The sequence below is a fragment of the Leucoraja erinacea genome, chromosome 8 (genome assembly GCF_028641065.1).
Source record: "Leucoraja erinacea ecotype New England chromosome 8, Leri_hhj_1, whole genome shotgun sequence".
NCBI lineage: Eukaryota > Metazoa > Chordata > Chondrichthyes > Rajiformes > Rajidae > Leucoraja > Leucoraja erinaceus.
In genome coordinates this window covers 44,217,817-44,231,685 of record NC_073384.1, presented here as the reverse complement: position 1 = coordinate 44,231,685, position 13,869 = coordinate 44,217,817, and the positions used below count along the sequence as shown (strand labels likewise).

Here is a 13,869-nt window from a genome sequence, read left to right as displayed (position 1 = left end):
GCAGGTATAAATTCTAGGGAGGAAGAGGAAGCCAGCATTGAGACGGCAGGAGGCGAGCTGGTGGCTAGATAGACGTGTTTGTTTACTGAGATCCTTTTTGTTTTGGGAGGTTAAAATCCACATTTGAAGAGTTGCGGAGTTGGTCTGACTCGTGTGTTTGAGGGAGTTCGTGGTCGGAAAGGCTTGATTTGTGAGCGGACGAGAATGCGGGTGCTGGTTCCCTTGGTGTTGGCCTTGTGCTCGCTGGCCGCCTTGGCGCAGAATGATGATAAAGGTGAGTGAGTGGTTGCGGGCCGCGTCCTAGGTGAGCGGGTGAAACGATTATTGTTTTAGTTCACTGAATCTGCGGCCCCGGGTTACTTGTCGACGCTCCCACCGAAATTTGTGTCGACATTGACTTCTTGGCTTCCATTTACTTTCCTCGCCCCGACCGTCGAGTTTCGACGCCGCAGCCGCCGCTGACTTGTTCCGCCCGCCAGGGTGCGCCGGGGTGTGGGGCGGGTCGGTAGTTCCCGTGCCCGGCGAGCGGGGGCGCGCTGTGGAGGTGCAGCATCTCGTTGGGTGTGGCCCTGGGTGTCTCCCTGGCCTGTTGTCTCCCCTAACCTCTTGTCCCAGGGTTAGTTAGTTGGTCTTCAATTTAAATGTTGATTTTCAGTGACCTTCCCAGATTTGGAGCTCTTTCCGTGGGACGTGAGTTTCAGTTCCGATCAGTGTTTATTGTTCCGATCAGACCTCCAGGATTCTAACATTGAAACCAGTTAATGATACTCCAGTTTAACAATAAATACTGATCCTGGCAGGATTCTCTGTATGGAAGTGAAGGTTATAATTTTTGTCCGGATTCGAGAGACCGGGTCAACGGCGATAATTCTACGATTTGACACTTTTTTTAAAAACTTGGTCTTTTAAATGATCCCAGTGTCTTGAGAGAAGGAGAATTTACATTTGTTTAGAAGAGTTCATCCCCTTGACTAATTTGAGAAGCTTGTTCGATTAGATCATATAGCCTCAATTTTGAGCATGAAAACGTTCTAGCTGTAATAGCATTTTGTGTGTTTTTTCCCCTTTCAGACTGTCTTCAATGCATGACAAACCAGTTCGCCAAATGTAGTGGTGCTGCCTGTGAGTGTACTTTGAAAGTATCAACTGATACGAGCCAACCAGTAAATTGCACCAAATGTAAGTTTTAGATTTGTGAAAATCAAATGGCATGTGCATTGGTGAAGTAATGTATATTTAAAGTACTGTATAATTAAGAATATTATTCGAACTTCCTTGTAATACTACGATGAATACAACTTAAAATTGATTGCTTGCCTGATGGTTCCCAATCAAACATAATCTGAGAAATACTAAGTGTTTAACAACATTGCTCTTCAATCTAAATTAAACTGCTAAATTAAATTTAGTGCATGGATTGTTTCTGAAATTCTGAAGGGGTCACAGTTTAAGGATAAGGGGGAAATCTTTTAGGACCGAGATGAGGAAAACATTTTTCACACAGAGTGGGGAATCTCTGGAATTCTCTCTGGAATTCTCTGCCACAAAAGGTAGTTGAGACCAGTTCATTGGCTATATTTAAAAGAGAGTTAGATGTGGCCATTGTGGCTAAAGGGATCAGGGGGGTATGGAGAGAAGGCAGGTACAGGATACTGAGTTGGATGATCAGCCATGATCATATTGAATGGCGGTGCAGGCTCGAAGAGCCAAAATGGCCTACTCCTGCACCTATTTTCTATTTTTCTATGAAACGTATGGAAATTAGTGATTGATAGCCACTAAATCACTTCAGTTACGTAGATGGACACAAAAAGCTGCAGTAACTCGGTGGGCCAGGCAGCGTCTCTGGAGTGAAGGAATGGGTGACATTTCGGGTCGAGACTCTTCAGACAGTTATGTAGGTTGAGCTCATTGCATAGGACAGCAATGCATTTCTACATTTTGAATTCTAATTTTAAATTAATTAGAAAAATTAATATACACTATCTTGCTTCACTAACCTGGGATTTTTCCATGGAATGTGAAATATTGGAAACAATCCCTCATCTTGGCTCAAGATTCTTGCATATGCCAAGTACCAATACACTTACTTGTATTAGTATAAACCTGAACATCCATTTGATGTGCTTACACGTGACTAGACTTCTTTCAACCAGTTGTTGCTGAGGGAGAAGGTGGGGTGATGTCTGACTACACCTAAGCAAGAAAGTGACCATATTTCCCTTCTGGCATTGGTGATGAAATGTGCATCATTGGCCAATGTCAGCAGGGGGTTAATTCTTGCTGTATTTTTGTAATTGTTTTGTTAATCTAAACAAAAATGACTCCTTGGCCAAATTTGGGCAATTTGATAACTATTGGCAGATTATTTCCACTTTGGCAGTACTCTTTTGTATTGTACTCTGTGGCAGTACTCTATTGTACTCGTGGTGCGAAAGAGTTTTCAACGGTTGTTTGAAATATTTGGGCAATGCAATCGGTGTTTGTGATCTTGAGAAAGAATAAGGGAAACATGAGTATAGAATATTTGACTGAGTAGTATTTAATACACAAGATGAGATTTTCTGTAACTAGAAATGGGAAAATTTAACTCTGCTTTAATTGCTTTACACATGCTGGGTGAGCAGAGTTTTTTTAAAAGTTTGATTACTCGGAATAGTGCTGTGCATGTGGGGTGGGGGTGCTGATTCTGATTGCATATGGTTCCATATTAAACTGAGTCAGTTGAACAATTTTCACAGTAAAAGTGATTAACTTGAGCAAGTGTATTTCTACAATGCCTGCACCAAAGGACTAACCATCTGTTCAGTAGAATTAAATCTTATGTACGTTAAAGTTGCTACTTCAACATAGGCCTTTTGAATGCCTAATACAATTTTGAACCATTGCAGTGACCAGTAAATGTTGGATGATGAAGAATGAAATGTACAGGAAAAAGAATGGTATTGGAACACGCAGAATTCCCACTGAGCATGCCATGTTGGATAATGATGGGCTTTATGATCCCGAATGTGAGGTTGATGGGAAATTCCATGCCAGACAATGTAATGAGACTGACACGTGCTGGTGTGTTAACACTGCGGGTGTTCGCAGAACTGATAAAGGAGATACAAGCCTCAAGTGCCCTGAGCTTGTGGAGACCTTGTAAGTATACTGCAATCCAAAATATTTGGGATAAATAGTAGACATGAGGGATGTGAAGAATTGGTGGAAGTGGAATGGTCACATTTTCACTGCCATGACTAGCATTCATTTCAGATGGGGGGGGGGGGGGGGGGGGGGGGGGGGGGGGGTTTATTCAGATGGGGGGGGGGGGGGGGGGGGGGGGGGGGGGGGTGAGGTGTTCCATGGCAAAAAGGAATCTGCGGGGAGGAATGTTGAAGTGTCAACTCTTTGACCACTTGTGTTATCGGGGTTTGATAGAGTTCTTTACTTTTTTTTACATTAGTCATACAATGTGGAGACGGGTCCTTTGGCCCAACTTGCCCATGCTGTCAACATGACCATTCTACATTTGGCCCATGTTTCTCTAAACCTGTTGTATCCATGTACTTGTCTAATTGCTTCATTGACCATTGATTTGACTAAATGGAACATAACTAATTGCTTTATTGACTAAATGAAACCTAAGTAATTATTGCTTTCAAGCTCCCTACAAAATGTAAGGATCCCTTTGTATTTGTTAATGTACTAATTACGCCCTATGCAATGTTTTTCTTTTGATAGTTGGTTTCAAGTTCAACTAAGACACAAACCCATGGAGAAAAAGATGGATCAAACTAAACTTGAGGAGTAAGTGCACACAACTGTTTGCATTTGCTGATGGATTGTGTAATTTCAAATATAGACATTTGATAATAATACCTTTGCCTTAACCAAGGCCACACTTGGATGATAATAATAATAATGGATGGGATTTGTATAGCGCCTTTCTAGATACTCAAGGCGCTTTACATCGCATTATTCATTCACTCCTCAGTCACACTCGGTGGTGGTGAGCTACTTCAGTAGCCACAGCTGCCCTGGGACAGACTGACGGAAGCGTGGCTGCTAATCTGCGCCTACGGCCCCTCCGACCACCACCAATCACTCACACACATTCACATGCAGGCAAAGGTGGGTGAAGTTTCTTGCCCAAGGACACAACGACAGTATGCACTCCAAGCGGGGTCGCCAGCCGAACACTTAGCCCATTGCGCCACCTGTCGCCCAGGATGTCAAAGTAGTGTCTCAATTTTTAAACTGTTCTAGTGTTGTACCATTGTTGGGTCCTTTGTGTAACTGTTTAAGATTTTACTATGTATCTGTACAAAATGTTATTTTATAAGTAACTTGCTGGCTGAGAAGCACCTTGGAACTCTTTGGTAGGAGCTGCTTGAATTGGACCTGTGCCCAATTAGGTGCAAAATGTTCCTGAGCAGCCACATTTTGCTCTGCTGTTAAAGCAGCATTAATTTTGATATTGCTTTAAAGTAAAATGCAATTTGAGTTTGTAAATTGTAATAGCTTGGCTAATATTTTAATTGCAACTTCTTTCAACAGAGCTATCATAAATATGTTTGCATCCTACCAGGTGGACCGAAAGTACATTGAAAAAGTTGAGGTAAACAAATGGCAAATTTTAGCATCTTTGTGTTATAATGCCCTTGGTGCGTGTCCCTCTCCCCCTCCGATTTCCCCCCCCCCCCCCCCCCCCATGTATTCATCATGCACTGATTACCCTATCCACCTCTCATTGACTATCATGCCACCCCTCATTCTACACTGGGTTCCCCCCTCTCTCCCACCCCCTCTGTGTTTGTGTGTGTGTGTGGGGGGGGGGGAGTGGTTAGTGTGAAGCCACAGGCTCCCCCACCCCACAACCGCACGTTGAGGGGACAGGGCCCAATGGGTCCTCCTGGGTCTAGTGTATTTTTAAAAAGCTTTCATTATATCCACTTCCATGGGGCAGCTCATTCCAGATACAGATTACCTTCTGAGTGGAAAAAATTGCCCTGAAGTTCCTCTTAAATCTCTCCCATCTGCCTTAAAAGCCTGTGGTCTCTAGTTTTTGAATTCACTATCTTGGGGAAAGACCTTATCAATGCCTCTCATGATCTTATACACCTCTACGGTAATCCTTCAGCCTCCTATGTAAAGAAAAATGCTAGCCTATCCAACTTATTCCTGTAACATAAGCCCAGATAACATCCTGGTGAATTTATTTTGCACCCTTTCCAACTTAATGATGTCCTGCCTATTGCTGGGTTAACAGATTTGCACACAGTACTCATAACAAGTGTGGTTTTGCTAACGGCTTGTACAGCTGCAGTATGACGTCCTGACATTTGTACATCCCAATGAAGGTACCACAATGTTCATTGGACTCTTTTGGGAACCATGCATTTGTGTACACAGATGTTTATGCTCTCCATGGCTCTACCAGGACTTGTCTGGTTTGATATGCCAAACTGTCATACTTGGAGTTAAATTAATTTTCCATTCCTTGGCCCACTTACACAACTGATCTAGATCTTGCTTATAACCTTCCTAACTGTCTACTATACCACTATTTTTGTGTCCTTTGCATCTTTAACACAGTGAAGTACTCAATTCTGTGACTTCCAATCAGAAAAAAACAACCTTCCACAACTACTCTTTCCTCCAAGCCAATTTTGAATCCAATTGGCTAGGTCACTTAATTCTATACAAATTTGGGGTAACTGGGATGGTTGAAGATTTTTCTCCCATTCCTTGCCTAGAAGTGTTTTGTTTTTTTCTCTACAAAAAGTAGTATTATGGGCGCAGTTTGAATTATTGTGCACTTTTTATTTCAGTATTATGAAGAGGATCGTTATATCATAGTTGACCTGAAACAAAATATGACTGTGAATTCACCAACTGATCTTGCAACTGCAACATATTACCTAGAAAAGGATGTAAGTGACATTTGAATACCCTGCAAAACTAACTGGAAGTAATAACTAAAACTTAGTCCTTGTTCAGATTGACAGCAAGATTAAGATAAAACCTTTTAATTGCTTAATGTTAACTAGAAGCACCTGACTGCACTTTGATCAGAAAACTTAAAGCTGGTAACATTCAAAATCTTAATGCAAAGGAGGCTTTTATATATATTTTTTTAAAAAGCTTGCAAGTACATTTCAAATCTTTCCACTAGTTCTATCCCAAAAGGAATTTGTTTTTTATTGACAATTTTGACTACAAAATCAAAACTAACCTTTTTTCTCTTCCATGCTAGATCAAGGGCAACACATTGTTCTCTGTCAATTATAATCGCTCCGTTAAGGAGGATGGTATGCTATATAATGGGATGAAGCTTGGTTTTGATCAAGCTTATGTATACTACATTGACTCAAAGAATCCAGAGTTCTCCATGAAAGGAATGACCCCTGGTATTATTGCAGTAATTGTGGTGGTGTGCCTGGCAGTTGTGGCTGGACTCGTTGTGCTTGTAAGTATTAAACATGACGGCTTGCATTGATGCATCTTAGTGTTAAGAAACCCCAGACAGATTTAAGCTGGGTTTATATAAAAATTTAAAAAAACTGTTCTGAATGCATAGATTTTCTTGAATCCAAGTGAAACGGGTTTATAGTCTGCTGCTTGGCTAGTAGGAAGTCTGCAGATAAGTTTCAAGTCTCTTATATTTAATATTACTATTGGCTCCAATAACTCCTTGTGTTCAAATAGTATGCTAGCTTGTTATCTTTTAATGTGGCTGATAGAGCCACAAAAGACTCTGCTCTAGATCAATCCTAAATTTGGGTGTTGTGGAATATGAATGTTTTACACACGGTTCCTTGGGTGGTTCACTTTCTCCCTGTAACAAGGAATGGTAGGCATTTGCCACTAGAATCCCCTTGGCGTGTGGGAGAGTGTAAGATTGGATGTTCAGCATAGACTTGATAGTTTGAACAACTAGTTCCTGTGTTATATGGCTACATATTTTAAGTTTGGCGTTTATAATTAAGCAAGTAGCACTGGAACATCCTCCAGACTTTGAACAGCACCTCCCCAATCCCATAAATCTACCTAGCAGTTCAAACAACACCCTACCTAAACAACACAGAGTACATTCACCTATAGACATCAGCAGTTCGGACTGCTTACTTTATTTTATAAATGTCTGAAATTGTGGCCTGTCGATGGTGTCAACATAAATTTTAACACAATCTGGAATGGATGATTACAGTCCTTCTCCACATGAAACCGTCTAGCATAAACTTACATGTGTAAGAAAGAAATGCAGATGCTGGTTTAAACCAAAGATAGACACAAAAATTGCAGTATCTCCCGGGACTGGCAGCATCTCTGGAGAGAAGGAAGGGGTGATGTTTTGTGTTGAGACCCTTCTTCAGACTTGATCCGCAACATCACCCATTCCTTCTCTCCAGATATGCTGCCTGCCCCACTGAGTTACTCCAGTTTTTGTGTTTATCTTTAGCATAAACTTACCACTGCTCCACAGACCTTTGTATTGAATTGCAGCTTCGTTTTGTGCCTAATGTCTTCTCTGGTTTATTTTCCAGTTCTTCACACAAAGGAGGGCAGCCAAGTCTCACATTTATCAAAAAGCTGAGGTAAGTTGTTCACCATTGTAAGCTGCTGTTGCCTTTTTTTTTTAAGAAGGGCTTCTAATTTAATGTTTACATTTTGTCCCTTGCAGGGAAGAGAATTGGATGAAATTCAGAAACAGCAGCTGACTACCTAATCCGACAACTAGCATCTTTACTTGTACAAATCAATATCCTAAAACTTTGGGAAATTTAAACCAAAGCAAGTGGATAGTCATCTCATTTAGGATTATTTACAAGTTGCTGTGCAGCTCCAATTTCCATTCCTTTTAAGTTAACTACATTACATCCTCTCCACTTGCCTATGGGAGACTGTTGCTTGATACAAAATGGTAATGTTACAGGACTTTGCCCCCCAGGAATTGGTTGCAATTTCTCAAATGGTCTCGCTGGATTGTGGTTTGTTTATATTTAAATATATGGAATTTGTTACGATTGATTTTAGCCTTTAAAAACTAGGATTGCATATATTGGGATAATATTGAAGGAACTTTGCAAATAGTTAACTTCTTAAGCTGCTGTACAGTTGAACAGCTTGTTTTGGGTCACCATACTTTAATAGGTTTAGCAATTCTTTGAAGCTTGTGTACAAAGTACTGTTTTTTTATTGCTATGGAAATTTTAATTTTTAATAAAGACTGTAACAAACCTCCTGCTGTCCAATCTCTGCTGTTTTGCACTTCATCTATCTCAAATGGGTTTCCTGAACATTTATCCAGCTTCAATACTGTATTGTCTTGCTAAATTTAGTAATTCTTTGTCCAAAACAGCAACACTAATTGTATTCTGTTGACTGGGATTTGGGGAAGGGACCATTTCTGCTGGCAAGAAAGGGCAGAGCAGAACTGAAGGCAAGTGGCAGCATTTGATCCAAGTCCCTCAACTGGTGTGTGCTGTATACCTACATTCAATTACATTTTGATACTTGGGCTATCAAAGCTCTGGATAACCTTGACAATGGACATTAATTTCCAAGTACAATCTTGCTACTATCATAACTGTTTGGCCAAGGTGAACAGAGTTCATCCCAGGAAGAACAATCTTGGTGCCTAGCTTGTTCAAATAAATAGTAGAATTTGTTTCTCCTAGTTCTATCTGAACTTGATCCAATGGGGAAAATTGGAAGGCTCTGATGCTTTCAAACTCTTAAACAGATTGTCAAAACCTGACCAATGCTATGAAGTACTAGCATACTTTCAGTAATTTCATGTAACAGTTAAGAACATTGCAAAAGGGCCTCTGCAATTTAACCTTTAAATGCACCTTCTGGCTTTTCTCCACCAGGTTACATGTTTTCTAACCAGTAGATTAGGCGGTGCCACAGGTGCTGGAATCGTGACCTTTTCCAGGTGAAACTGAGATTCACTTGCATCTCTTTCAACCGTGTGACATTCAGTGCTCATCTACATCAGCAAACCCAAGCATAGATTAGTGACCATTTTGCTGAACTTTCACTTTGTGCCAAGGCCAGCTGGAGCTCTTGGTCCCTAACCATTTTAACTCCCATAATCTACCATTTTTGTCCTTGGCGACCTCCACTGCCAGAGTAAGGCTACATACAAACTGGAAGAACGGCTTTTTTGCTTGGGTAGCCATTAGAGAGTTCAATTTCAAGTAACATTCTCCTAACGTAAGACGTATTTTTCAATTAGATGAGTCCTAGCTAACAGGTCTCATCTGCCCTGTAATTTACCACAGACTGTTCTGCAGATGGATGAAGATCCTGGTGCAAACATGCATGAAATTAAAAAAAGGAAACTTGGATCAGGCAGCAACCGTGCAAGAATGTGCAGGTGACTGGGTCTAGACACACCAAACTGATGAATTGTAAGCAACATGGTAATTCAAAGTGTAAAAAAAAAATTACTCAAAAGGCTGTATAACTAATTAGCTGACAGTATGGCATGCACAGATTCTTTGCTATCAAACCACAGCGTGAACAAGCAAATAGTAACGATCTCAGCAGCAAGACTAGGGCTGTCGGCATTACTGGTAGAAACAGTTTTAGGATGACGACCAAAACCTACAACTTCAACATCTTCCACAACATCAGCATTACCAAAGCCAAAATGAACATCTGAAAGTTAGAGAAATAAATCAACAATTGAAGTATTAAAATGGTATTAAATCTCACTTTTGGAAGATAAAAACACGTTCAAGTTTGCATTTATTGTCACTTAACCAACTAAGGTACAGTGAAATTTGAGTTGCCATACAGCCATATTAAGTGAAAAGCAACAATACACACACCCACATAACATTTAACATAAACATCCACCACAGTGGAATCCACATTCCTCACTGATGGAAGGCAATAAAGTTCAGACATCTTCCTCCGATGTTCACTCATGGTCAGGGCCTTTGAACCGTCTGCACTTGCTGCTGCCGAAGGTCCAATGTTCAAGCCCTCGTCGGGATGGATCGGAAAACACTGCCATGGAGCTCCCGAGTCGGCTTCTTACCGGAGACTGCGGCTTCACAATGTTAACAGGCCCCGCCGTCGGAGCTCCGCTGGCGACCCTCGGCAAAGGATCGCAGCTCCTGATGTTAGTCTGCGCCGCACCCGTGACTTGAAGCTCTGGGCCGGTCTCCAGGAAAGGCTGCACCACTCCACGTTGTAGGCCGCAGGGGGGGGGACGGAGATGCGACACTGAGAAAAATTGCATCTCCGTCGAGTTAAATAACTGGAAAACGTTTCCCCCGATTCTCCCCCCACCTCCCACATAAAACAAACCAAGAAACACTAAATCATACTTTTAAAACATACTTAAAATAAGAAAAACAGAGAGGAGACTGAGAGACTGTTGGCAAGGCAGCCACCATGGTGAGAATCTCTGAAGACCTCATGATCATGATGAATATCATCAGGAAGAAAATGATTCTAACATATCGTAGTACAAATTCTGGGAAGATCAACTTTTGACCTTGTCAGCTGATAGGGATTTTGAGGGTTCCTCTGGTTCCCTTCAAAATATTATTAGCATCCTTCATCTGCTTGTCAGAGACATGCTCCTCACCTACGGATTCACCTCCAACCTACATCTCAGTGCAGATCAGTGTAGAGTTAGATTTTGTCATTGCTTCTACCCTCTCAAAACCTTGCTGAACAACTTCACCTCACCTCACCTCCACCAAGCTCCCTGCTGGTGTGAAATTATCCTAAAGGACAAATGGGTAACTATCCAAAGTTGGTCACTTCAACTTCAGTACAAAGATCATAATCAAGATCATATACAAAATTAAGTGAGAAATAGATCGTGTAGACAGAGTTTCTTGCCCAGAGTTGTGGAATCGTGAACCAGTGGACATAGGCTTAAGGTGAGGGGGGATAAGAACCTGAGGGCTAAATTTTTCACACAAAGGGTGGTGGGTGTATGGAACGAGCTGCCAGATGGGGTAGTTGAGGCAGGTAATATCTCAATGTTTACAAAAAAAACATTTAGACAGGTACATGGAAAGGACAGGTTTAGAGGGATATGAGACAAAAGCAGGCAGGTGGGATTAGTGGAGATGGGACATGTTGGCAGTTTCGACTTAAGGATAGCACAGCCGAGTAACCTCAATTGGTCCCTTGAGCGCGGTCGGAATTTAAGGATTTGCGGGAAGCGGCTGACATGAGTGAGGCCGGCGAACGGCAGGTGTTCAGACGGAGAGCACTGCCAGAGGTGAGCCGGAACCAGCTGAAGTGGCAGCCGGTTCTGCTGTCGGGTCCCGGCGGCCGCTCGCAGTCACCCGAGCTGCTCCCTTCCTCGGAAGTGGCGGCCAGATCTGCTGTCCGGGCCCGGAGCCCTGCGGCAGCCACCCGAGCTAATTCATTCCCTGGCCACAATGTGGTGGCTCCGTGCCTGGAGCGTCGCAAGTGGGTTACTGGCCCGACCCCCTCCTTCACAACGCTCCTGCCCTCCCCGCAACTTTACCCCGGGCAAGACTCCCCAAACACTGAAAGGAACTCTCCGCACCCACCCCGGTAAATACGGTATTTAAAACCATAAAGCACCAAGACATGTACTTACCACGTTATTGGTACACAAACTCTATTCTCTCTTTGTTTCCTAAGATACTCTTAAAATAATGACAATCCATATTTAAAAAACCCGCCAAGAAACTAGCGCTGCGCATGCGCAGTACTGCAAAGGCAGAATTTCAGCTGCCTTCAGCCCCGCTTTAAATTGACGGCTTGAAACAACGCTGACAGCACGTGGGCTGCACAGACCTTCGCGTGTTACACGTGCTGTGGTTGAAAGGCACGGAGAATTATGCCTACCTAACAGATCGATCTCTTGGATAGGCATAATTCTCCCATGCCTTTACTATTTATATTTAATTGCCATTTCATAATTTTAGTCAGGGTAGGCAGTGCCTACCTTGCCCACCCTGACGGCACATGCCTGGTACCTATCTATGGCAGAGTGTACAAATCCCACCACAGAACCCACAGAGCTGAAGTGAATGCTACATTGACGACTCAATTCTTCCGTCTCCATCGCATCTGTCTCCAAGATGAGACTTTCCATGCATATTCACATCCAGCTGGTTGGGGTGAAGGGTTTGTCAAAGTATCTGAAGAATTTCAGAGGTTAAAGGAAGACATTATTGAGGTATATAAAAATATAAGGGCCACAGATAGAGTAGAAAGCAGAAGATGTGCTCCCATAGTAAGGTTTAGAGGGATATCGGCCAAACACAAGCAAGTGGGACTTGCATAGATGGGGCATCTTCGTCAGCAGGGGCACGTTGGGTCAAAGGGCCTGTTTCCGTGCTGCATGGCTTTATGATTCTACTAGACCAAGTGCAGACCCATTGGGTCTGCTCCCCCAACGCAATATTCCAGCATTCACCCGTTCCCCAACGCAATGGTGTGTGTGTGGGGGGGGAGGGAGGGTGGAAGGGATAATTTTATGGCTTTACAATTTTGGCCCTTGCTCAGTTATGCCCCTGTCCCACTTAGGAAACCTGAACTGATACCTCTGGAGACTTTGCGTCCCACCCAAGGTTTCCGTGCGGTTCCCGGAGGTTTTTGTCAGTCTCCCTACCTGCTTCCACTACCTGCAACCTCCGGCGACCACCTGCAACCTCCGGGAACCGCACGGAAACCTTGGGTGGGGCGCAAAGTCTCCAGAGGTTTCCGTTCAGGTTTCCTATGTGGGACAGGGGTATTACCCATTCCTTCTATCTGGAGATACTGCCTGTCCAACTGCGGGAGCCTGCAGAATTTTAACATCGAGGAGCCTGCGAACTTAACATCGTGGAGCTCGTGGTACCCTGGTTTGGGACCGATTTCGGGAGCTCCAAGCAGCAGGAGCTTCGACCGCCCCCAATCACCGGAGTTTCGATCGTTCTGACGTGAGAGCTTCGATCACAGGCTGCGGAAGCTTTAATCGCCCCAACTGCGGACGGTTCGACTGCCCTGACCGCGGGAAAATAAGGAGGAAAGAAGTTAAGACGTTATTGCCTTCTACCACAGTGAGGAATGTGGGGAAGCCACTGTGGTGAATGTTTATGTTAACTTTTATGAGGTTGTGTGGCTTGTTGCATTTTTCTGGTACGACTGTATGGTAAATCAAATTTCACTGTACTTTAAATGGTACACGTGACAATAAAGGACCATTGAACCATTTTGTGTCTATCTACGGCATAAACCAGCATCTGCAGTTCCTTCCTGCACATACTGCTTATTTTCTTTTTCTATTTTTAAAGCAGCTGATGAAAAGTTAATTATTACTGTTCTGTGCATGAATGCAGTATACAGAGAGATCACAATGTTTCCTGCCTGAATTTTAATTTAGCTTAAGCTTAATTCATTTGCAATATTGAATTTCCTGCTACAAAATACCATGTTATTATTTTTACCTTTCAACCTACTGAATAAATATGGTGTTCTATATAGCTTGTAGATCAATTAGTTAATCTGTTGTCTGGAATAATACAAGATATTGTTTCAGCTCCAAGCTTTGATTTCAACAAACTCTTGACCACTCAAGGAAGGAAATTCATGGGACATTGAGGATCTGAAAAGATTCGTTAAATATTGCCTGGACATCCAAAGGTAATTGGAGGCTAAATGAAATCCTGAATAGGGAAGCACTAACATTAGTGGGGGAAGGGGTGGGAGGGGGAAGGGACGAGAACTAAAGCATCAGGAATGTTGACTTTGCTCACACAGTGGGTGTTGGTGGATTAAACAGGTTGCAGGTAGGTTTCTTTTGATAAACTGGAAAGAGATGAAAACTGGATTTGAAAAATTGTCCTTGCCGAAAGAATGAAAATAATTAAGGTAAATTAAATAAGGCAG

At 42.6% G+C, this 13,869-nt stretch overlaps 1 protein-coding gene across 1 annotated transcript; it reads left to right on the top strand.

Annotated features, from left to right (window-relative positions):
- Positions 1 to 4: 4 nt before the first annotated feature.
- On the top strand, positions 5 to 8,226 carry epcam (epithelial cell adhesion molecule). Its single transcript, XM_055639608.1, has 9 exons — positions 5 to 274; positions 1,072 to 1,179; positions 2,892 to 3,144; positions 3,727 to 3,792; positions 4,543 to 4,603; positions 5,817 to 5,918; positions 6,242 to 6,454; positions 7,533 to 7,583; positions 7,670 to 8,226. The coding sequence occupies exons 1-9, from the start codon at positions 205 to 207 to the stop codon at positions 7,712 to 7,714; spliced, it is 969 nt and encodes a 322-aa protein (XP_055495583.1). The 5' UTR covers positions 5 to 204; the 3' UTR covers positions 7,715 to 8,226.
- Positions 8,227 to 13,869: the final 5,643 nt, after the last annotated feature.